This window comes from Ascidia mentula, chromosome 6 (genome assembly GCF_947561715.1).
Source record: "Ascidia mentula chromosome 6, kaAscMent1.1, whole genome shotgun sequence".
NCBI classification, from domain to species: domain Eukaryota; kingdom Metazoa; phylum Chordata; class Ascidiacea; order Phlebobranchia; family Ascidiidae; genus Ascidia; species Ascidia mentula.
Genome location: NC_138571.1, coordinates 4,372,308 through 4,397,622, shown reverse-complemented (window position 1 = coordinate 4,397,622; position 25,315 = coordinate 4,372,308). Strand labels below are relative to the sequence as shown.

At 36.0% G+C, this 25,315-nt stretch overlaps 1 protein-coding gene across 1 annotated transcript; it reads right to left on the bottom strand.

Annotated features, from left to right (window-relative positions):
• Positions 1–1,440: 1,440 nt before the first annotated feature.
• LOC145906936 (3'-5' exoribonuclease HELZ2-like) lies at positions 1,441–25,050 on the bottom strand. Its single transcript, XM_082994389.1, has 56 exons — positions 24,640–25,050; positions 24,443–24,480; positions 24,141–24,293; positions 23,838–23,976; positions 23,509–23,651; positions 22,933–23,137; positions 22,382–22,480; positions 21,481–21,559; positions 21,208–21,327; positions 20,867–21,007; positions 20,565–20,734; positions 20,263–20,475; positions 19,694–19,859; positions 19,429–19,535; positions 19,143–19,359; positions 18,167–18,330; positions 17,995–18,097; positions 17,731–17,919; positions 17,398–17,490; positions 17,217–17,335; positions 16,645–16,766; positions 16,373–16,515; positions 15,989–16,064; positions 15,680–15,888; positions 15,330–15,440; positions 14,572–14,625; positions 14,061–14,182; positions 13,726–13,963; positions 13,439–13,485; positions 13,176–13,333; positions 12,907–13,102; positions 11,954–12,116; positions 11,768–11,864; positions 11,439–11,621; positions 11,052–11,195; positions 10,778–10,944; positions 10,159–10,323; positions 9,865–9,992; positions 9,471–9,731; positions 8,938–9,067; positions 8,630–8,754; positions 8,282–8,461; positions 7,637–7,914; positions 7,342–7,485; positions 7,176–7,286; positions 6,744–6,924; positions 6,309–6,565; positions 6,059–6,184; positions 5,165–5,369; positions 4,909–5,036; positions 4,009–4,118; positions 3,638–3,772; positions 3,235–3,471; positions 2,969–3,131; positions 2,328–2,495; positions 1,441–2,121 (listed from the first exon to the last, which is right to left on the bottom strand). Exons 1-56 carry the CDS (start codon positions 25,023–25,025, stop codon positions 2,009–2,011), a joined length of 8,619 nt encoding a protein of 2,872 aa, XP_082850515.1. The 5' UTR covers positions 25,026–25,050; the 3' UTR covers positions 1,441–2,008.
• Positions 25,051–25,315: the final 265 nt, after the last annotated feature.

The following is a 25,315-nucleotide window of genomic DNA, read 5'->3' as shown; positions in this document are numbered from 1 at the left end:
CAAGTACAAAGGCAACTTATTTTCTTCTATGAAATGAAGTGATTTGCTTTTACATACCGACTGGAAATGACCGCGCTTGTTGCACGTGTGACATGTAGCATTGCGCGCTCGGCAGAGTTGCCTTGGATGAGCCTTCGCATTTCCACACCACTGGCATCTTCCCTCGGGCTTCATTCCAGTGCTTGATTGGCGCTTGCGTTGAACGCGCTCAACGTCGGCATAGGAATGAGATGTGCGACGCAGTTCCACCTGCTGCTTTTTCACAATCTCCGTGTTTCTGGCCATATTCACTGCTTTATTCAAAGTTAGATTAGGATCTAGTTGCAATCGCTCAGACAAACTTTTATCAAGCAACCCAACCACGATACGATCTCTTATCATTTCTTCTTTTAGTTCGCCATAATTGCAGCTTTCGACTAGTGAAAATAGTGAAGTTATAAATTCATCAATAGTTTCTCCAGGTCTTTGCGCACGTGAATTAAACTGACATCGTTCATAAATTACATTCTTACGAACATCAAAGTATTCATCAAACTTTGTTTTTACAATTTCGTACGTTTTAACCTCGTCTGCAGATAAACCGAAAGAGTTTAGAATATCATCGGCCTTATCGCCTAGAAGGTATATTAGGGTATCTGTTTGCTTTTTCTTTGATTCGTCAGACAATTTAGACGCTGATCTGTAGCGATCAAACCTGCGAATCCATGTCCTCCAGCTTTCCGGCTTGTTAAAATCAAAGCATTCCGGCGGCGATATCTGGAAAGCCATACCCTTCTATCACTTAGTTAGTGGACAAGGCAAATATCTTGAGGTCCAGCTTCTGACACCATGTATTGTTGTAGTTTGTTACACAACATAAACGGAACGAAACAGCAGTGCACAGTAACATAGGTTGCAATAGAATGCCCTTGACGGCACAGAGGAACACTTATATATGAGGTGGTCACGTGACACCACCACGTTGTGCAATCATTCAGGCGAAACACACTACAATGTCCACGCGATGCACACACGGGTGGTTTTTGACAAGGTGCTTGCGCTTGGGTAATTGAGGCGGCTTGTTTACTTATTTGCCCTATGGAAGTTAAATTTTGTAAATTGTACTTTTTGAGCGAGCCTCCTGTTCAAAACAAATGTTTTAATGTATTAGCGTTTTCTATTTCTTGGGTATTATTGTCTTTTTACATATAAGTGTGGCCACGTTGGCCGTGCGGTTGCAGGTTTCATCGGTAGGCCGTTAGTCCAGAGCAACCTAGGCAGCTAATTCGGCAACACAGGCACAACTAAAACCGTAACTTGCAGTAATCCGAATAATTTATTGACGAACCGTAGGGTTGGCTAAACTTGTAAATTAACAGAAGATTATTTACAATTTTTGCAAATCAACCATATACAGAATGAATACACACACATGAAGAATAGCATGCAGAAATCATGCGGGACAGTGCCTTCTTTTAAAGCACTGTCTTTTTTTAGTACAAAGGTTTCATATTGGTCGCGTGTTTGTTGGGCAACTTTGGAATAAATCAAGAGACTGCACACAAAGCATTGCGCTTCCATTAATTAAGTCGACGGTAAGTACAAAATTAAACATAAATTGTGTATACAGCGAGTTGGTAAGCTGCCACAAAGTTGATTCAACATATCACCACATACAAACATAATAAGATACACCATGTACTACATGAAATCACAGAATGGACAGTGAACAAATATGCATAAGTGGTCAAAAATGTGATTTTGCATTGTCAGTGAAGACCAACTTGCCACTGCACAGTTAAAAAGCATAGTAGGGTTAGTTTATCGACACAGTTTGGTCTAACGGATTATCGAAAAGTTTGGTAAGTGCATGATTAAAAAAAACATGAGGCACTTTCGTGGCAACAGTTAAAATATGTTTTATCACAAATCATATTCATATGATGAAAGTAAGCATAGCAAAATCTCTTGAAACAAGCTGCATATCTATATGCACACATAAAAACGAGAAACTTAACAGTGTTTGTTGTCAATTCCACGGAGCTTCCGGTGAATCAAACGGAAAAACACTTCCTCTTTTTTCATAGCTTTCAATTAACTTTCCCCAAGTTTCTACATCTTTTTCCAACAGAAAACGATCGCCTAAACAAGTATTTTGTTCTGCAGATCTTCGTGTATTGCTGCATTTAAATAAATATAACGACAAAACGAAGCAAACGAACTTTGACAAACTCTCCGCACTCGGTTACCAAAACAAAAGTTTTTTTTTTTTGATAAATTATTCAGCATATTTCCTCGAATTAGTATTTTTACCTGTTGTGTTTTGTTGATTATTATCAAGTTCTTACCAATAATGCAAAGGCCTTTTTTTGCTCTTGTAATGGCGACGTTAATTTGATGGGGGTCTGTTATAAATCCAAGATGCTTACGGAGCCAGTATCTCAGAGGTTGATCTTCAATTAAATCACGTTTTCGAGAACGAACAGTGGAAAGTATGACATAGTCTCTTTCGCTCCCTAAAACAAAATTGAACTTTCGTAATAATTTATTAAAAAGGTTTGTAGGCTTGGCAGCCCAGGCACTGTTGTTGCATGAAATATTACTGCGTTGTAATATATAAAAATCGCCAAAAACAGTTTTAAGGCCATGTCAGTTGATGTAGCTGTACATGCTGCAATTAAATACATTAAATTTCGGAAATGCATCTTGGTAAAAAAACGTAGGGGACTGTTACGTTTGTAGCTTGTCTTTTTGCAGTTGCTATATTCAAAATAACTTAGCTGTTCTAATACACCTACCCTATATTTGTTGACTCTGCCTTGCATTTGTCTATTTTTATTGGTCTATTTGATGGCTAAAGACATTTTGTATCACAGTATTTAACTTACCAAGATCAATGTTGGTTAAGTGTTTTTTTTCTTTTTAATAAAATCGAAAATCGAACAAATAAACTGGCTACGAATTAGGTAAAAGTTTTGTTTCGAGTTACCTTGGCTTGTAACCACAGTTCCGACCTGTACCTTTGAAAAATCAGAATGCTTATCTTTGATAGCTGTCGAAATTTCGATGCACTGAGCTTTATAAGGGGATAGAATCATAATGTCGGGAATGGAAACTTTCTTCATATCATGCAGCCACTTTAATACCTTGATCTATATATACATTATTTAGGTGAGCAGGTAAACCAAACAAAGGAATAAGAAAGTAGTTAATTGCACGAAAATTGCAACGATCATCGAAATACACCTGACTTACCACAGCATTAACTTGTTCCTTGTTATATTTTGAATTTACGTCGCCATATTCAAACTTGCTTGAACTATTGCCCTCTGGTGATTGGATATGGGCAAACACAGCTGTGTTTCGAGGATGTTTTCCTGCAGGAAATTCAAGAACCCCGGGACTTTCGATTTCCCGGTTCAACAGAGAATCGTGGGGACGTAGCTTGCCTTTGTAGAAGTGATTGGATGGAAAATCACAGATGACTTGATTCTAGTCGAAAATACATTATTAGTACAGATAGGCAAAGTGTCAAGCGTCATTTAAGGAAAGTTTTATTCTTTCGTCTAATACAAGCTAGGTGGTTGGCAAAATATTCTTTTCAGGAACGCAGAACCAATCCCAAACTACCATGAGTAAAACAATGCCTTTCCATTACCATTCTATATTGGATTGTAAGTATGTCAGCTTTGCTTCTGAGTCTCTCAAACATCGATATTCCCATTCCAAGTTCGCGGGATCTGTTGCAGTGAATCACTGGCTGAAGCTGCTTATGGTCTCCAATCAAAACCACCTTTTACAACAAATTAGTTTTCTGTTATCAATTTTATTGGATAGCTTATCAGTTGAAATAGTGAAAATTAAATCCAATCAAACAGGAATGTAAGATCTGCAGTTGAATTGAATTGTATTTAATATACAAGACAAACCGCACTTATTTCTACACACTTTGCTGGTGTAGGAAAACACTAGCAGATATTCACATGTCTCCAATATAAAAAATATTTCTGTTGCCATTCTTAAGTTCACCTGACTAGCTTTTGTTGTTACAACTGGAACAAGTGTTTCCGGTTCAGTGCACATACCGGCTTCGTCAATAATGCAATGAGAAATATTTTTTTGGAAACGCAAATGTTTCACTGCAACACAAATTTAGCAAATGTAATTGTTTCTCCCCAAAACAGCAGAATAAAAATTAAACAAAAATAATTTTAGGCAGTAGAAGTGTATTTTACTAATTTCTGTCAGCACAAACACTGTTACAGTCACTGTTGTATGACAAAATTGATGGTTATTTTATAAGCGTTTCGAGGTTTGGCAAATGCTAAAACCAACTAAAGCTTGCAATTCTAAAAAGCTTTGTTTTCGACAATAAAAACAAATTAAACCTAATGTAGCCTTAAAGGTTTGCAGGCTTGGCAGCCCAGGCAAAATCAAGGTCCCGGTGAGGTTTGAACTCACGACCCTGGGCTAACCAGGCCCAACGCTCTACTAACTGAGCTACAGGAGTACAGTGGTTTCACGGGGCATATTGTGGCCAAGGTACACTGGTGCGCAAGCGCACAACTTGCCAGGCAACCTTCACGTATACGTATATCTTGGCCACAATATACCCCGTGAAGCCACTAAGCTCCTGTAGCTCAGTTGGTAGAGCGTTGGGCCTGGTTAGCCCAGGGTCGTGAGTTCAAACCTCACCGGGACCTTGATTTTTCAAATCTTGCCCCGACTTGTCAGGAAAAAGTGGCTGATCCAGCTAGACTGCAATGCCTGAGCTGCCAAGCCTGCAAACCTAATTATCGCGATACGATAGCTGTGATCGCCAAGCAAGGACCTGCACAGTGGGACGATCCTGCCAATCATGCCATTGCATGAAATATTACTGCGTAACATAGTCTAATTTAATATTATTCTAATTTGTGGAATACTTACTTGCTGCGCCCGTACATGTACAAATAATTACATCATGCCTTTTAATTTCCTCGTTTTTCGCGTCATTGATCAAGGTTTTGTATTTCTTAAAGTCTTCCAATGTAACTTTAGCACCGGAAGAATTAAACCTGGTTTAGAAGGTTCAGGATTATTGAAACGATTTATGGACCTAAATTTACAAACCTGGATTTTGGAATATAAGTTTTCCAATTAATTTAGCCCAAAAAATAACTATAATAATACTAACATTACTTGCATTTTATCATATTTGCAAATGTCCAAGTGATGTTTGTTGGGGCTTTTTCTGATAAGCTTGTGCAGAGTAATTGAATCGAGCTTTTTAGATGAACTTTCGCGGTCTTTTGTTCTGACTTTTGGTTTTAGTGGATTCGGATAATCAAGTTCCTCAATTAGTTTGCCGTAAACTCTTAAAATTCTCAGGCTGCATTTCAGCAAGTACTCTGAAAAAAAAGATCCAGCTTTACACTAATTTTGGTGACAAACCTTATTATCATATTTTTTTAATATAAACCTACAAATGATGATTAGTAGTCGAGAAAAATATGTTTAAACACCTAAAGCCAAAGAAATGGCCTCTTATTAGAAAGTTTATTTTGTATGGGTGTTTTCTATCTTTTTAGTGTCATATTACAACTAAAAACCTTTACCATTTTCCGCGAGAATCGTAAACAAAATATGTGAATCAAGTACGAACAAAAAACTTTCGGAGAGAGTAAAATGTCTTCCTAGAACAATGAGTATATTTCATTTGATACGAGTTTCACATGATATGGCAACGAGTGAATTTAGCAAACGTTTTATTCTTGAAAAATATTTCCACGATATAAATATGACAGTAATAAATGAAAACAGTTCTTGAAAACAGCAAACGTTTTATGCGGATGGCTACTGTTTCAACCTGTAAAGTCCTATTTCATCTACAAGGTCTCATCTGTGCATCAGTTTGGTGTGACTATGGACGACCAGCCCGGGCAAACGGCCATCAAATTTGGTGCCCAACAGATGACGGTGATTATCACCACAAATGGAAGTCTTTGCCTGGCCATTTAACGGCAGGATCGCCGCCAGCCACAGCAACAATCTGGAAGTTAACCACCAACTAATGGCTTTATGTGAGGTCAAAATGCACCTGCAATGACATCAGCCGCCTTGTTTGAAGGTCCACAATACATGATCAATCCATCATTTTTTGTTTTCTTGATGATTTCTCGGAAATAATACACTATGTAGGCTCCCGTCAAAGTTTTTCCTGTTCCTTTACAAACCGAAAAACAAATGTTTAGTTTTTGTTTTGCTAAATTTAGACAATTTCATAAAATGAAACCTTGTTAGCACTTTTACAATACAACTTGTAATACTTAAAAAGCAGAAACTGTAACCTGGCGGTCCTTGAATAAGTGATAGTTTGTTTCTCAAAGTTGTGCGAACAATTTCCGCTTGCACGGGATTCAACGTATAATCAAATCCCTTAACCATCTCCCCAACAGAATCAACGACGTGTTTAACTTCCTCGGTTTGACAATCAATAGTCAAAATGTTCGAAATTCTTTCAGTGCATAACATCGTGGTTATGTCAGGATTATCGACTGCGGTTTCATCTATTTCCTCTGCGATGTGCAGAGCACGAGACATACGTCTGTGAAAAATTATATTTCCAATTAACATGGCACAAAAAGCTAGTGAGTGACATGTGACATGCCAATCAGCATAAAATAGTATTAATAAAAAGTTCCCAAAAAAGTTTTCCAAATCGATTTCGTTAATTTTGTAAAATTTTAGTTTTTTGTCAACTTAAAGATACGACCTAGGCTTACTTGTATGGTGCTTGCACTTGGATGTGTTCGATGGTCCACAAAGTGTCACCTTTGTATACAAAACATTCCCTATCCATATGTGACAACAGAGAATCGCACGTCGTGAAGGTTATTTTGTATCCAACCTTTTCTTCTTTTACTTTGGCAATTTTGGCGTGAGCCACCCATGTAAAGTGCGAATCTATTCATTACATAATATATGTTTATTATAGTATCTATTTGTTTTGGTGTTATTAAAAAAACGACTTTCGCATGGAAAACCTTAAAACCTTGAACTAAACTATCAAGCATCGATTAAACCTTTTTTAATACTTTGGGTTGGAATTTCTACATGAAAAAAAGAAAAAATTAACGCCTGGATATAGAAAATGTCAAATATCAGGAAATTACTCATGCACTCGTTTTGTACATTTTCTGCAAGCATGAGATTACCTTTTTCCACAGAAGGACGATTCTTAACACGAATGCAAATAAACCCGTCTTCATGAATATCAATCATTCTTTCGTCACAGAATCGTTTGTCAAGATAAAATTTTCCTTTTACTGTGAAGTCCATGGTCAACACGGTAAAACTATTTCTAAGAAAACAAATGCTTGCCTCCAGGATCTTTCCATTCGATCAAAACTCCAGAATAGGTGATAGACATTGGTTCTTTCACAGCGTTATAAACTCCATCCAAATGGACAATGGGCAACCAGGCGTCTACATATTTTTTCATTGAATCGAAAGTTTTTCCGTCAACTGGAAATGTTAAACATAAAAACAAGTGTCATATCCCTTCGCGATATATATTGTATACTCAGCATCAATAAACATACTGAAGTCATATTTATTAAAAGTTTAATTGATATGAAACGCCAAGCAGAAATCATTAAACTCTTCCATAACTCACGCTGGGCAGGCTTTACGTCATATGCAAACGTTCCCACTGCGTCGTGTCGATGCGTTAGGCATATATCCAAGTCATCAGCCAAACACAACAATTGAACAGTTGGTTGCAACAAACCCCGTTCTATCTTTGGGTTAAGTTGCAGCAGAAGCGGAAATCCCGGTTCAACAGTCATAGATATCACACGAACGTGAAGTATACCGTTCCCGGTCTTGTTTGACATTTGATCGCTGAAATCGTGTTTTTTAACCTCTAGCCATTTTTTTTGTGTCTTAATGATTCTGTGTCAAAATATAGAAAATTTGTTTTAAATGACAAAAATATACCATTAGGACTTGAGGTAACAAGACCTGGATGGCCCACAACTTATATTTCTAAAATTACGACATTATTTTATCAAGAGTTCTAATGAAGAAGACGAGTACTTAAAAAAAATACTGATGACGAAGAGATTGTCACGCATTTTGAACTCTCGAACAATTGTGCCAATAAGCAAACAAGCCTGCTCTCCTTGCACAAATTAACGTACTTTATTGTTTCGACGTTTTGTCTGCCTTATGCTAGGTGTTTTGTTGTATTGGTTAATCACATGATTCATATAGGTTTATTTGTTTACAGTAATCGGACATCTGTAGGACGCAAAGATACCTTCTGAAGTGTTTCTTGATATCATTCTTATTGTTTTTGTCCTCCAATATAGACCTCGTGTTAATGGAAGTTGAGACAGAGGTCACGAGTTCTTGAACTAGACTCTTTGGCACCACGGTGCGGTCAAAGTGTGGATGAACATAATGGGCTTTTTCACTTTTATTGCTTAAGTCGTAATACCTAAATATATGTGGAAGCTAATTCTGATATGTCTTTAACAAATGATATATTTTACACACCAATAGGTTGAAATTGTTTTGAGTGTTTTTCGGAGTAAGGAAATTTGTTAACTTGTGTTGCAAACAAGATAATGTCGTTGTTCTGTATGCAATTTAATATATTTCAAACCTTATATGCCAGATGAGCTTTCGGCCATGAATTAAGGCCACCAGCGCAGAATACTTCAAACATGCTGCTGCAAAGCTTAGAACCTTATTTTGAATCAGGCTAAAACGAATTTCATCATCGGTAACCTATTGATATTGGGAGCATGGTTGGTTTTATGGTTTTACACTGAAATACACATTTTGACATTATCGCAAAATAATGATATTATGTGTATGTTTGTATAAACGTAATTATACTGAGTTTGGAGTAGTGGGGGTATTATTTAAATTATAACTTTACACATTTAAATTTACAGCACGAAGTAATACCTCAGTTACAACAGCTTGTTGGTAGAACCTCTCTTCTTGATCTTGAAACAGTTTGGCGGTTTTATACATTATCATATTCTTTCGATAGTCTTTTTCATCGTTTAACCGCATGGCGACCTGCTTGCACATTCTGCAACAAAATTTATGCCTTTAACGACAAAAAGAAACCAATTGGAGTGTGTCAGAAGTTCAAACACTGTTAATTTTAATTTCGACTAAGTTTTAATATGAATGCATAGATTCGACTTTTATTATGTTTAAAGCTTTGTCAGGTACACAGAAACTAATTAAGGTTTCACTTTAATGTGCAATTTTCGTTCTCAAACATTTTTTTTGTGTGGGGTAATTTAAGGTTAAATATCAGTTTTTTAAATTAAGAACGTGTTGCGTCAGGACACCACAGAGGAAAATGTCGCGCAATAAGAAATATATATAGATATATAGTCACACTTGACTATGCTATGTCAAATTATTTTGTTGTTGTGCAGCAACCATAGTGATTAGTTATATCAGCTAAACCAACTAATTTGCACCTGTGCAGGTCCAGGTCAGGCTTATCCTGTCTGGAATCAAGGGTAACGATGCCTGGATCCTTAGAATCAGAAACAACCTTAGATCTCTTGCATATTCTTATGATTTCCCTTTGGGCCATCAGGTCTGGGTAGCTACGGATAGGCGAGGAACACGTGGAATAAAATGGAAGGCGGAGATCGCAATGAGAATGCTTTGGAGAGAAATGACGGCCTACACTGGATGAAGTTCTGATTCTGACAGGTCTTTGTATTTTTACGTACCTGTTTATAAATGCAGATTAGACAAGGAAAGGATCTTCCGTTTTATTAACAGAAACTACAAGAACCTGAAAACAGCACCGTACACTTTATATGCATATGAATGTGGTTGAAACTATTTTTTTAAAAACGATACCCGTTGCCTGCAGGGAGTAAACATGGCATGAGCTGGTCACATGAAAAATATAGGAGCGCTGATTCCACTTCATCTCTCTCAATGTTTGTTTTAATGTTTCGTAAAACTTCCGGAATGACGTACAAGTACTGCGAAAAATAGGTGCCTTATTATACCAATCGGTTGTAATAAAAGTTATTAAATGAAACTGATGCAAAGGCGCAACGATGACGCGAAAGCTTTCGTACCTTGTGCTTCCTTGACTTATGATCTGTGTGGAGGCAGAAAGAGATTTTAGTTTGAAAAAAAACTTACACGAGGTGTGACAGAGTCGGTCTGTAAATTTGTTTCTGCTTCTTCGACATTTACGCATGAATTGAGATGAAGGGAGAGTGGGATCTGAGATCGGTAAGTTTCAATCCAGTTTGTCCACGATTCTTGGATAGGCACATCTTGACATCTCAAAAGAAAATCACCACCCTTATGAAAATAACACAGGCTTTGTAAGAAAAGAACACACTGTTCAACAATATGTTGATTGTTTGGCCTTTTAACCAATATTTTTACGATAAAAACAAATGTTTTACCATATAAATATTGTATTTAGCATAAGTTGTTGTTTCTTTTAATTAGCATCGGCACTTATAACTCAAAAAGTAAGGCAAGTACGTAAAATGGAGAATCCCTGTTAAGGTTTGAATGAAGACCTCTTTAAAACAGAAGCTCGACAGAAAAAGGATCGAACACAAATATGGGAAATAAAACCCCGCCTATCTGTTTGTACGACTACCACCCAGTTACGGTTGCAATAGCCTACATGAAAAATAATGAATAAGATGGGTTTGTGGGATGTGTACCTGAAAAAGTTATGTACAGTGATGTAATTATGTAGAGTAGCCCAAATGTCTATGAATTTTGTTTACTCAACAGCTACCTTATTTTTTAGAAAGATTGATGTGCAGGCGTTTAGTGTAATCATCATTTCCTTCACCAACATTTGAGCAAACGCTTCATCATGGTTGGGTAAGTCAGCTTGGTCACGAAAGGCGCTAGTTCCAAGACGAGAAATTCTCAGGTTCATCACATACAGCCAGATTTGATCTAAAAATGGTGGTTTGTTTGAACTTTTGCTTTAAACAAGGAAATGGTTTAGTTGTCCGTTTAGTGATTATACGCGTGTGTGTTTCAAAATATAAAAAAAAACATACAGATCTGCTGCGGTAACGTGGAGTCAAAACTCTCATATTTCTGGGGATTTTTTCTTCCTTCTCTGAGCAAATCTTCCGTTTCTTTGTAACTCAGTCGTAACTTTGATCGTATTTTTGCAAGTCGTGGTTCAGGAATATCACCTTCTGAACATAATAATTCTCAAAGTTTTGTGACAGAAACGAAATCGTTAATTGTCGGACAGGCATTACCGGCAAATTACTTCTGAAATACCTGAATTAAATCGTCGTTATCAACCATCAGGTTTTAATTAATATTCACGACATAAAAAATGCATCACAATGCCTTGTACAATTAAACACCCATCACAAAGTGCAATACAGTGCAGACAACAAAGATTCCCTTTTTTAGTAACATACAAGACTTACTTCCGAACACATATGAGTTAGTTTTGGGATCAAACACGTAAAGTTGTTGAGAAGTGTGAAAAAAAGTACAAATAACAGGTCTCGTTTCTTCGGGCAACAAACTGCATTTATCATAGCACAAATTGGGAGGCAACATTTGTGAGGGCTCTGAGTGATCCGCCTGCCTTGATTTGTCCTTTATGTCTAAAGCGCAAAAGTATTGTTCAGGCAACAGTCATAACAACTCCTTTATTCAAACTGAACAATATCGAGCGTATAAATAAAAGAATCATTTAGTACAGGAAACAAATACGACACGTTCTTTTTGATAAAGTAAAAAAATAAAATACCCGGAGTGTAAAAGGTTTTTCCCCGGTGTCTTGCCTCTCTGTCAATTGCAGAATTCAAAGGAACCATCGACGCCACGTCAGCGATGTGGACACCGATCTGCAACAAGCAGATACTTGATACGGTATGAAACCAATTAAGTAAATAGCTGAACAAGAGCCTTGACCTTGTGTGTAAACAACACAAACCTCATAACAGTTATCGTGCTTGGAACACTTCTTGACACTTAAAGCGTCGTCAAGAGCCCTGGAACGCGGTTTGTCAATTGTAAATGTACATAGGTCGGTGTAATCTTCTCTTTCCACATCGTTATCATCCCGCAGTTTCAATGATTCCTCATCCAAACTTTTCCTGTTCACATCCGCCATCAATTTTTAGTTTAATTTTCGTGTAAAATTGCCCGATTCAGTTAACGCAGAAGTAATACCATGCTTTCGCATAGTAAGGCAGGGTCGCCCCACTGCGCAGGCCCTTTATATTTGGTGATCACAGTTTAACATTCTGATCATAAGGTTCACAGGCTTCGCAGCCAAGGTATTGCAGCCAAGCTGGATCAGCCACTTTTCCCGACAAGTCGAAGCGAGATCTGAAAAATCAAGCTCCCGGTGAGGTTTGAGCTCACGACCCTGGGCTAACCAGGCCCAATTCTGATTACGGTGGTGGAGATCCTCTACGCATGTGAAGGTCGCCTGACAAGTTGTGCGCTTGCGCACCAGTGTACCTTGGCCACAATATACCCTGTGAAGCCACTGAGCTCCTGTCGCTCAGTTGGTAGAGCGTTGGGCCTGGTTAGCCCAGGGTCGTGAGTTCAAACCTCACCGGGAGCTTGATTTTTCAGATCTCGCTCCAACTTGTCGGGTAAAGTGGCCGATCCAGCTTGGCTGCAATGCCTTGGCTGCGAAGCCTGTGAACCGATTCAGTTATTCCGAACATAATGATTGCAAATGCGCTTCACAAGTGTGTAACCGTACAAAATTACATGTATGACAACAGAAGCGTGAATAGAAAACATTATTGTTTTATTCTCATGAAAATGCCTCCTGACAGTGTCAGTAAAAGATTGTAAAATTCACAATCCAGCCTGGTTATAAAGCAAATGCGTAGTCGATACTGATTAACGGAGAGGATAATATTGGCTCACTTGTGTTTCGGTGGGCGGTCGTGCGTAATGGCATAATAACTTTCGGCATCTGCTGCTGACATTACCCTTGATACGTAGCCAAGAGGGTAAAGACAATTTTTGGTCCATTTAATGAAGCGCACAATAAATAGTTTACCATCACCACTCACGTAAGCGTGGGGGTCGATAGTTTTGTAACCACTACAACTTAATCCGTCTGGAAATAATTAACATATTATTAATATAATGCACAGCAACTTAATATACAAATTGGTTTCACCGATGTTCACCTCTTTTTGTTAAGTGGTAGATGCAAATCTTGTTGGGCTCGGTATCGGGTTCAGCGACAATTACGAACTTCGTCACTTTTCTATCGACTGGACACATCAGTTTCGAGTTATTCCGGTCAGGAAGGCAAATGAACTCTCTCGTGCGTGGTTCCTTGTGCCTAAAAATATTATGTTTGAAAAAATAGACTGACGATAAATTATTTTTCAATCTTGCATGGTCATGTAATACATATTAGATTTCTCAATGCACTTGCTTTCCTTACCTTGCATATATTCCAACAACCTGTCCAGACACGTGGCCGTCTGCGCTCTAAATGTACGAAATTCATTAAAACTACTGAAAAAAATACGTTTTTCTTATAGTCGTACTGTTAAATAACGAGAAGTGTTAATGATCTATTTGGTTAATGGTAAATTACTCTTACTACATTGCGATGTGATAAGCATGAGTTAAATATTCAGTTACACAGACGCCGATCACCAGCAGGTTTTTACAAAAAAAAAGGTCGCTAATTCCATAAACTGGTTATGACGCAAAATATTTTTGTACCTGATTAATTTTAATGACAACTATATCCTTGTCGAATGATTGGCCTAACTTTTTTCTCGATTCAAGATAAATTTTCCTTAGTTCCCCTTCCGGGTTCTCCAAAATAGCCTCGGCAGAATACCCATTGATCATGTTTATGCGGCAAAGCTTGAATGAGTTGGGATGATCCCGCAACTTCATTTCAAGATCAGATTTTTCGAGGCTTGTATAAATGACTTCTCTAGGTTGTTCATCATTCCTGTCAGAGGAATTTATTGCTAACACCAAGCAAACTACGATATTATAAAATGAGGGAAGGACTTTAAAACTTAGATAAACATAGATTTATTAATGACCATTCTTCAACATCTTCAATTCCGCTACTGTTGACTTTTACGATGAAACTTTCCGGTGTTTTTCCCCATTTCTTTTGAAGGATGTCCGAAAGAATTTCATCTTCAACAAGGGCAGAATAGTCCTATTACAAAAACATATTTCATCCATGCTAATTTTTTTTCAATAAGTTTTCACGATACTACTTTAATATGTGATTAAAAAATGGAAAAAAAACTGGATCACTTTAAAAACCCTGGCAGGCTGTCGATCGCACACCGTATCGATATGACTATTCTATTCTATTTAAATAATTTGAAGAAATTAATGAGTTTTAGGCGAAATAAATTTTTCTTAATAAATATCCAACATCTGAGCTGTCCACAGATCGCTTTGTGGAATTCAACATATATTGAACGAAAAATATAGCGGCATTTAAATGTCAGTTATGTTAACATTCATTAAACAAACCACAGCATAAAAACCGCTTTCTTCGCAAATACGCGACAATAAAAAATAAAAGGTCAAATCTACCTCAAGTTCCGGTGAATATTCATCCGCACCATCGCTATCAGAATCATGGGAAAGCTGCAGAAAACATGCTATCATAAATAATGATACCGACGGCAAGCTAAGAAGTTGACAACGAAAGCCGTTAATTTGAGGATTTCGGCATATTGACAATTTGTCATATCAGTTCCAAACTTTGTGTGTATATTATTCAAGCAAAGAAATACTGGTTAGCATTCTATATATTAGGGATGTGACAAAACAGAAAAGATCCGGGTTCGGCCGAATATTTATTGACGTCAAAAATTATATATTAGTCGTAAAACATTACACGCACCATTTCTATTTACATAATTTTGTTCTAATTTCGCGCTAAGTTTGTCAATTTTTGTTTCGACAATCCAATATTCGTGCGTAAATGTGTGACTATAAGGAAACTTGAATGTCATAAAAAAAAAACCTTAAAATCATCAAAAAAAAACATTAAAATTGAAATTCCATGTCCATATTTGAATTCGGTTTAGACCTCTAAATTTGTCCAGTTAAAAAAGGTACCTGTTGGCAAAATCCCAACATTTGGATTCGATCCGGTACATCCCTAAACTACATGCAGAATTTTGACAGAATCTTTCAGAACTACCATAGACTACACACGACCTATGGGAATGTGACATTTGCCTTAGCACACATCCCGTGAAATATTTAGGAATTATGTTTCTATCAACAACCACCTACAATTCTTATCAGCAAATCAAAATTAACACATGACATTTAAACCTTACCTCTTCATCGGATTGGTGCAAAGCGTCGTCAATATTTTCAGAAAAGGCAGAAAAGTACGATCCTTTAGGTTTGTAGGACTCGCCCATGATAGAACAACGTCGCTGGCAAGTCTAAAATAAAAAAGGGTTGTTGCGAAAAACGTACCAAACAAGGAAAAAAAAGAAAAAAGCTTGCATCTTTGACGCAAAAGAATTTAATTAAGCTACCAGTATGGTCGGAATACTATGTCACATTTGAGTGCGTATTTTACCAAAACGTAACAAATATTACTTCTAAAACTTAATTAAAGATCCATTATAGATCACGGAATGTAAAAATTTAAATGATTTTTTTTACAAAGGAAATTTACCGTAACAAACCCATCCCATCTTAAACGACAGAGTCCAATAGAGCATATTGTATCGGCATCCCCAATAGCTATCACGGCTAATTTTGCCCGCGTGATGGCGGTGGTTAGTAGTTTCACGTCATCAAGAAGACCGGATTTTGACCCCGTTGTGTCACCGTTACAAGTCTTGCAGTGAACAGAGCTAATCACCACCACTTTAAATTCAAGACCTGTAATCAATGAATTACAAAACATGGAGAAATACGCGATCATTGCTACAAGAAATGTTGTTAAGTGACTCGTTAAACAAAGCTGCAATCGAACACAAACCTTGCATGTTTCGAACTCTTTGTACTTGGATACCGTGTTTTTTGTTGATCCTCATTAACTTTCGGATGTGCTTGACCTAATACAAACATGAAAAATACAATTAAACATCAAAGCGTCATCAAAAATCTGTCGGCCGTGATACGTATTATTTATAAAGAGAAGCTTAGAAATTATTGGGCCCGTTTTCTTTTTTCCTCGTTAACTTGTGTTTGCATTCAAGTGGATTTGTGTTTGCATTAAATTGTATTGCTTTAACGAAGTGGTTCTCAGTTTATTTGTGCGTCGAAAATGCCACGATAAGCAACGAAATAACCTAACTTTTCTTATCATCAATCTACATACTTTGTAACAAAACTACATCAATTTCTATATGAATCAACTGACTTGACTGCTGTAACAGGAAACCACGACAATATCGCTTTCTTGCAAAGAACCTTTACAAAAACTGAGCAAGTTTTGGACAATCTCAACCGACAGCTTTGCCTCATTCAGGTTGTAAAATCCGCCATCATCTCTCACACATTCACCTGAAAATATCAAAAACTGACAAAACTAATACCAACAAAAACATTCTCATTTCTATTATAGCAAACTTCGTTTTTTGTCGGAAATTCCAATATATAGACTGTTTAATAAAACGTTTAAACTGTACGTACCTTTTGTATCAAAAAATTGCACAGGTTGAATCCTCGGCAAAGGCCTTTCATTAGTGCAGCAATTTAGTAGTCTTGGTTTGTAGAATAATTTCTGGGTAAGTTTCAATATCTGCTTCACGCATCTATAAATACAGACAAGTTAAAACAAGAAAACAATTTTTTTTAAGAGCACTGGGAATTCTATGCATGACAGAAGGATAGCAAGAAAATATTGTATACTATGTATGTGCCAGAGCAACAAACCGTAGGTTATTAACAACGAATCCTACATGACATGTGCTATGCCCAAATGTAAACAAACATGCTTGGAATCGTGGTTTGTGATTTGCACTGAAACTGGATTACACATACCAACAGTAGCAAATTTAGATCACTGAAAAGAACAATAAAGTGAAATTATGTCGCTGCAGCGAAACTATAAACCGTTATTTGTAATAGAATAGCTTTTAAAGACCTATTAAAAATTTATTACGACATTAAATATTAGGATTAGGTCCACGGATTCATCCCAATATTTAATGAAGTTAATTCGGCCAAATTCGAGACTGTTTTTGTTCAGCTCTAGTAAATACCTATAATTGTTGGTCAAAGAGACATGGACAGTTTTTCTTAACTTTTCCGGGAAGTTGTTGTAAGCCATATGCAATCGTTCCACCAACGTGTAATACGATTTGAAGTTATCGGTAAAAATCTATAAAATTGTTCTCATTGAAATCCTTTTCAAAATTTGTTGTTCACAAAAAAACTTCAAACCTTCTTTGATATCTGCATGTGATCTCCAGCCACTACTACTTTAGTGTTTGCGGATGCCAAAGTCAGGGGAATAATGGCTTCGCATTCCATTGCCTGTTGGTATTATCAAGTGTTAGTGAAATGGTGCATTTACCAATATGAAATACTAAAATATACTGAAAAATATGTAATATAATAAGATCTAAATCATTACATGTTCTGTTCAGGTAGGATTAAAACTGGACAAAAAAAAACTGGACAAAAACTTAGAGCAATTTGCCATCAGACTTGTAACAAAGACACCCAAATATTATTGATATTTTTCCAATATGATGAGAGTAAAGTTCAACATACCTGAGCTGATTCATCAAGAAAGATGTGAGTGAAGTTTAAAGAAAACAAACCAGTTGTGATTCTTCCCAGCGCAAAGGCAGTGACAAAAGTAGTGATCACAACTTGAACTTTTTGGGAAAGAATTTCTTTAATTGTAGGATAACGGAATTTGTTGCTTTCTTTGTTGAAAAGACAAAATCTAACAACCTCCTAAATGGAACAATGTGTTTTTTAATTTTGACAACGTGTTTTTATAAGCCTGACCACCAAGAGATAGTGCCTCACCGGATGTACAGAATCAAAATGCCTGTCATGATAATACACTCTGATGATTTTACCTTCCCATTCATCAGCAGTGAAGTTGTTGCGAACGAATAAGTCGGCAGCGCTACAGTTTGAAAAAACTGATTCTTCAATCATGGAATTCGACAAATGTTTATGTCACAAAATACTACACCTGTTGGAGTGGGTGCATATCAGTATTTTCGTTCCTGGACAGTTTTTGAGCAGATATAATGCACACTGACTGATAGTGTAAGTCTTTCCTGTGCCAAAAGGCCCAGTAACGGCAAACAATGGTTGACCAGGTTCATTTGAAATCAGATGGCCAAGAACCCGTTTCTGCAAGAGAACAAGAAAAAAAACCACACATAGATATTTACTTCCAACATTTTGGCCAGATAACCTATTGTTTTTTATATCTTTAACCATTGCTACATCGCCCTATGAATATTCTGTGCTTTTCATTGCATCATGTTTTGTTTGACACAACGCTTTGTCAGGAAATGCATCGACAAAACGTAAATTTGCGTTGTCAATACCTCGAAAATCGGCAAACAGTTTATTTCACGGCCGGGTCAACACCTTTTGGCATGGTTTTAAAAAAGTTTCTTTTTGAACTGACATGAAAAAATAAAGAATTAGTGATGCCAAATGCTGCAACTGTTGCTCAAGCAAGTACAGAAAGCCTTGCTCATTAACATTGTTTCTGCGGCTGCAGAGCGCACATGGCGTATGGGGATATGGTTAATATTCGACAATGCGTCCCCACGAAATTCAAGAAAAGCTTGGTAGCATTCGAAAACAGGGAGTTATAGGATTATTTGGTGCACAGTAATTGCTAGGTCACCTACCATGTTCTGAGTTATGAGAAGATATCATATTCAAACTTGAATATTAATATGTTTTTTATAATTTTTATGTCGTTGGAAAGTTAAGCCTTTTATAATTTTTTTTTGTTAACTAGCTTCCCTCTGTTCATCTTTTGACGGCATCTGTCTATGTTGCTTGCCTAAATATTGTTGACACATTCTTTCACTCAGTGTATTGCCAAGAGCAGCGCAACACCAGCATTAACCGCTTTTTTCAGGAATTTTTCACCCCAAAAATGTTTATGACAAAATTCAATTGCACTTTTTTTTGTTTAAAGTCACCTGATCAACGTCTAACGATTTAGTAGATTCCGGATCGACGGAAGGGAAATCACGTGGTATAAATGAATTTATGTCCGGACAAAGCATTGAAAGTCGGCCCAAGTCAGGTAGTTGGTCCAGTACGCTGTGACATACGCAAAACAATTTCCTGTCAAGTTGAAAGAGCAAATCACATTGAACAACTTTTTTCCGTTGGAGATTCCATGCTTCAACACAACTGATAAAAAAAAACAGCTTTATGTTTAAACTAAAACAAAATCTTGTTTAATTGCTATATAATTTTAACCTTTTCGAAATTGTAATTACTACGTAATCCTCAGTAACGGTTTCAATCTTTGATTCATAAACTTCATTATTGCTTTGTGATTTGTTGGAAGTTTGAGAAAGAAGCACCTGTTGAGAAACAAGTGTTTAAAAAGCATGTTATTTTGCAAAAAGATTATACTAAGCCACCAAATGTAACAGTTCAAAAAACTAAACATTTAAACAGTAAAAAATAAACAACATACACAAATCAACATGGCACTCGAGACAAAGAAGAGTTACTATACCATTTTGCAGTTCTCAATCACAAGCAATACTTCATCTGTATCTTGGGTTAAGTCACTTGGAAGCTGAAATTTTCCATAAATACCATTTCTCCCATCAATAAAATATTGAGTTCCAGTTGTTGATGTGTATTTACAAGATAAATTTATTTCGCATGCATCATACACCCTACAAATAAACAAAAAAAAATGGTACACCTTCGCAACAATGCACGGTAACCGAACCTTTTTTTCAAGAACGTGGACCAGATTAACATTCAATACAGTGGTCTTTAACAAAGGGAATAGAAAATCAAATATTATTGAATTAAGTGATAAAAAGCAGGATATATGCAAGGTAAATATATTGTAAATATATATACAAAGGTGCATGAAATGGTGACATACAAAATAAACTAATTAACTTAACACTGCATAGTCAACACCTGTGTTTTATTTGAGGGATCAAGCCTGGTGGGCCAGATGGACTAGCTTTGTGGGCAAGTTACGCCTTGTTGATATGTAAATTGGTGTAAACTACTTGAAACAACTGATACATTTTTCAACATCGACAAAATAAAAATGGGATGTACCTGGAAATGGACTGTGCCATAGCTGCTTCTTCCCTGTACAAAAATAAATGCATTTCCTCTACATAGTTATCTGCTGAGAGATTTTGTGATTCAAAATCTTTCCCGACATCCATATAATCAAGTGATTCTTCCGGTTGCTTGTATTTACATGCCAGCTTTGCCAAACTGCACTCAAACTCATTTTGGTGTTCCACTGGAAACCCAATAATTTTCCTGAAAGAATGGAAACAAACAACAATGGATGCTGAGTTGGACTATTTAACTTACTTCCATAGTAACAATAACATTTATGAACAGTTCACCTTTTTGCCCAGATGTTGTGATCCGATGGTTTTAATATATTTAGCTGAGCTGTATTGGTATCGGTAACAAGGACTTGAAGCTTAACCATCAAAGCTGGACGTGGAGTTTTGGAAAATTCAAACACCAGAACATCATTAAAGCTTCCTGGCTTCTCAGCAATAAACCTAACCTAAAAGTTGTTGGTGAAATTGAAATATTTTATTCTGCAAAGTTTTTCCACACAAGGGGGCTAATTTTACTTGAATAAATAACATATTATTTCATTAACCAAACAGCTTAACAAACTAAACTAAAACCGGACCTCAAACTTTGTAAGTCCATTATTACAATTGATACAATCCATGGAAAAAACATAAGTTCCTTTCTGCCTTTTTGTGACTTTGCGGAAATCAAAGTTTTTCTTGCCATCCCTCTGCAGCAATGCCACACGAAGGAGCATATTCTAAGCAATTGAACAAACATGATACAGGCTGAGTGATGGTAATGGTTGCACTTAATAAAGGTAAATTTTAATTTAACTTGTTTGTTTATACAGGAACATTTAATTGTCTTTATTTATGAACACAGAAATACATCATTATTAACACTGATCAAAATTTTACTAAATACTTTAACTTGCATTGACATTTCAATGTTGCCTACTTGCTTGTCCGTGCAGGTTATTTGTATCTTCCATTTGACTGTGTCTTTAGTAGAACATGTTTGTAATTGACTTGCATTCGGTTTCACAATGCATTCTACCTTATTCAACAATTTCGTCAGCTGTATGTAAAGACATTTATGAAACTATAGCAAACAGTCAACATCAATATTCTATTATTGAAAAAAATATAATCTCATTTTGGCCATGTTATTTTGACATAAAGTAATTGCAACATCTCAAATTTTAATCTGTAGCATCTTCTGTTTACCTACCACAATTGCACCTGATCTGACTTCATCAAATTCCTGTGATATTTTATTTGCAAATGACAGTTGGTTCATTGTCGAAAACCTAATGAAAATAAACATTAATTTATTGTTAATTGTAGGCCTATATGATTCAAAAGATGAAAGGTAACATACTACTATTGATGATATATACCTATGCTCACTAATACCATGGCCAAATCCGGTTTGCTTGGGCCATTAACTTGACAAACTATGGTATGGTATAACTTGGTAACACTGTTTACACTGTACATACTGTGTAGTTGATGCTTGTCTTTTGCTTTTAGATTGCTACATTGATTGTAACTAGGGTAGTTCATGGATTGTTGTGCTAACATTCTTCGTCTAATTTATATTTTGTCCACTTTTTATTATATGGCACATTGGTTTGTATGACAAAGTAAAATATCTTTTGATATAGGTCACCCATGACTAGATGTGATTATTACTAAAATCAAATCTAACATAAAATTAACACATTCTAAGGAAAGAAATGGGTTGAAAGTAACGGTGCATCTGACTTTAAAGTGCCCATATCAGTATTAAATCCCCAAAATCAAGTTTTGAAGGTTATCTGCATTAATTAACATGCTAAGTGATTTGTGACTTATGACCTTTAAAAGTCCACTAGTATTATTCAAAAGAAAAAAAAATATTGCAGTAGCATTGGACAAAACAAGACAAGGATCTAAGAAGCCTCCAGGAATATCTTATGTCCTGCAGGACAGCTGAAACAGTCCCGAGTGGCTGGCAAATAAACTTTCCTGTGAAAATTTTTACGCCATTGCACAGGAAAAGGGTTGGGGACCAACATAAAAATTTTTACGCCATTGCACAGGAAAAGGGTTGGGGGCCAACATAAAACTGTTTGAAGCATAAAACTCACTTTTTCTTTTCTTTGGTAAAGTTGATGCGTTTCTTCCATTCCTCAAGTTCTTCTTCTGAATGAGCGTCTTTGCAAAGATTATCATTGCATTCTTCATACCTGGAAAAATTAATGACAAAATTTGTTCATCATTGGGTAAAAATCACTTTTGTATGGTATTGGTTAAAGATAAAATTGCTAATTTCAAATTTTGTTTGATTAGTCTGATATGACTTTAATGACCTTGTTACTGCATATGGGTCTGTATGTAGAACCATAGTCCACTACAAGTTACAAACCCACTACAATCAATACAATGTGGGCTGAAAATCCATGCAAAAATATAAACTAATTTCATGTAATAAAGTACACGCCATTGTATGTTTTTGGCACATGTCCCAACTACTTTTCATTAACACAGCTTTGGAAAACTGTTATTGTCAGATTACTTTACTGGCGCTTCAACAATTTTTCACAAATATATCAAAGCTGATTACAACATATTATATGATAGCTCTATTTAACTGCAGTATGATCAGTTGATTTGTTGCATAAAACAAACTCAAACATACTGATGACAAAGATGGTATTTTTCTTTTTCCCAATTTGAGGGTGTTCTATGACGCCACTTCGGTATATTTCCATCGAAAAGTTTCTGTCCAAATTTTTGATTTAACTGTTTGTGTTGTGAAGAATTACAGTGATCAGAAAAAAATGCTCCAGTGGTAAAATTTTTTCTGCACAATGAGCAGTGAAACACTCCAGCAGTAGTTTCATCTGAAACAAGATTTAAAAGTAAGGTCAGGTTTGCAAAATATTGTAACAGAAACGAAAGATGACAAATTATGATTATTTCCATGGAGACGCTTCATTTGAGTCGAGTTTGATGGTACAGAAATACAGGACAAGCAGACCAACTAAAAGAGTAGTAAACATGGTACCAACAAGGACATTTTAAAATACAGGAATTAATTCATTAGTGTCATGACATTCTTTCTGCTTCTGTTAAGCATAAACTGTGGTTAGTAAAGTAAGTAAAAACACCAGAACATTGCTGAAATTAGACCAAAAAGCATTTGAAATTTATGTTCCATGATGTAAGTAGTGTCCAATTACATTTTTGGCGTGAATACTATGATAATTTTTACCGTTTTGAAAGCACTTGTTCAAATTGTAAGTCATTTCATCCCATCTCTGTTTAGTGTCTTTCAACAAATGCCAAATTCTTTTTTCCATATGACTGTGTGCATTACGACAGTCATTTTGCTCAGTGCAAACAGAGAGGTTGTTTCTGTAAACACACAAATTCCAATCACGGTTGTTGCCAGGTAAATATCATCTCAATACCTTTTCTGTGTTTAAAACTGGTTGGCCCCAGTTCTTTTTACATAAATGTTTTCACAAAAAGAACAAAAAATACAGAGAGAAGTATGGGCTACCATAGTAATTATCCATCATTTTTCAAAATTTAACTCACTTGCATAATTCAACCACACTATTACTGTTGTATTCACGTACAACAGAATATTCTGTGAATTTGGTATCATATACTTCATATCTTTCTTCATGAAGTAAGATTTGGGCACTAGTTTCACACCAATTACAGTAATTGCCCCCTGCAAAACACAAAATAAATTTAAGTTGCAGTGTCTATCTAATGTACTTGACTTACACATTTTATCAGTAAGTGCATATCATTTAAAAGACAAGGTAAAAATCTTAGATAAGTGTAACAAAAAAATAAAATGTGAAGTATATAAAACATTTTTTTCTGTTGCACCTTCATTTTGCTGAACAACTATAGGTGGTTTTAAATTGCAGCATTTCTGGCATGCTAAGAAAACTCGATTTTTATTGTGCAAGCCCAATTTATCTGCAATTTTGTGACAAAATTCTTCTTCTTGTGATTGTTCATCAGAAAATCGTGTAATGTCTTAAATCAACAACATATGATAAAAACAACGTTATCATTTTTTCAAATTGCAACATTCAATTTAAATTATAAGTGAAAATTTTCAATACAGCAAAAATACTATTGGTTTTGAGGTAGATTTACATCTAACAATATTTGTAGCGACAAACCTGATCCAGGATTTGCTATATTTCTTTCAAAATCCATTCTAAAAAAATTATATGTCAGTTGATAAAAATGTAAATCAAAGAAGTAAACACATTTAGACTACCAATCTTGTATGCATTGAAAGTATGGTGCATGATAACACCCAAACAACACTCAATATGACTTTAAGAACATAAATTTTACAAAAACAAATACATACACTATGAAGTCCAGGTCCTTAAAAAACCCCAGTTCAGTGTCACATTTTTTTGCCATGTCAAGAACATCTTCTTTCAGTTTTTGTTGTAGCTCATGCAGTGACAAACTAAGTTTTCCATTCGTGATTTTAACAATAATTGTAGATTCCAGGTCAGTATTGTGTGACACTTGCACAGGAGCAAGCTTTTCTTTATAAAGAGCGTAGAAAACAGCAATAGCTAGTACACATGTTTCTTTTGCAAACTCAATCCAGTAGACTGGGTTAGCACCATTGTCAAATACTTCTCGAAATTTGTCAAACTTGTCAAGGCATTGTTGGTATTGCGATAATGAATTCCTCTCAATGCCTGGAGTTTTTAGCCGAAGACAAATTTTCAGAGTGCTCATAATGCAGATAAATGTGTGACTACATTATAATAAATTGCCTTGAATATAGTTGTTTAGAAAGCCAGCAACAATAAATAGCATGTGCTTAAGTAACGTTACTTAAAGGTAACTATTTTGAATAATTCTGTCTTAATAAACTTCGCATTGCCTAAACTTGCTGATCGTCGCCGTTTTAGTTTTGCGACGCTACCGCGGAACCGTAGTTTTCAATAAGGGGCTTTCCCAAAATCGTGATTACCGATGTTGGTACACAAAAACAATTCCATTGAAGCAAATCAATGATAGTTTAA

Coding starts and splice junctions, on each gene's coding strand:
- LOC145906936 (XM_082994389.1), bottom strand. CDS start 25,025: ATGAGCACTCTGAAAATTTGTCTTCGGCTAAAAACTCCAGGCATTGAG. Junction 7,915..8,281: donor ATCAAGAAACACTTCAGAAG/GTATCTTTGCGT, acceptor ATTTTGACACAG/AATCATTAAGACACAAAAAA. Junction 6,566..6,743: donor CAAGTGCAAGCACCATACAA/GTAAGCCTAGGT, acceptor AATTTTTCACAG/ACGTATGTCTCGTGCTCTGC.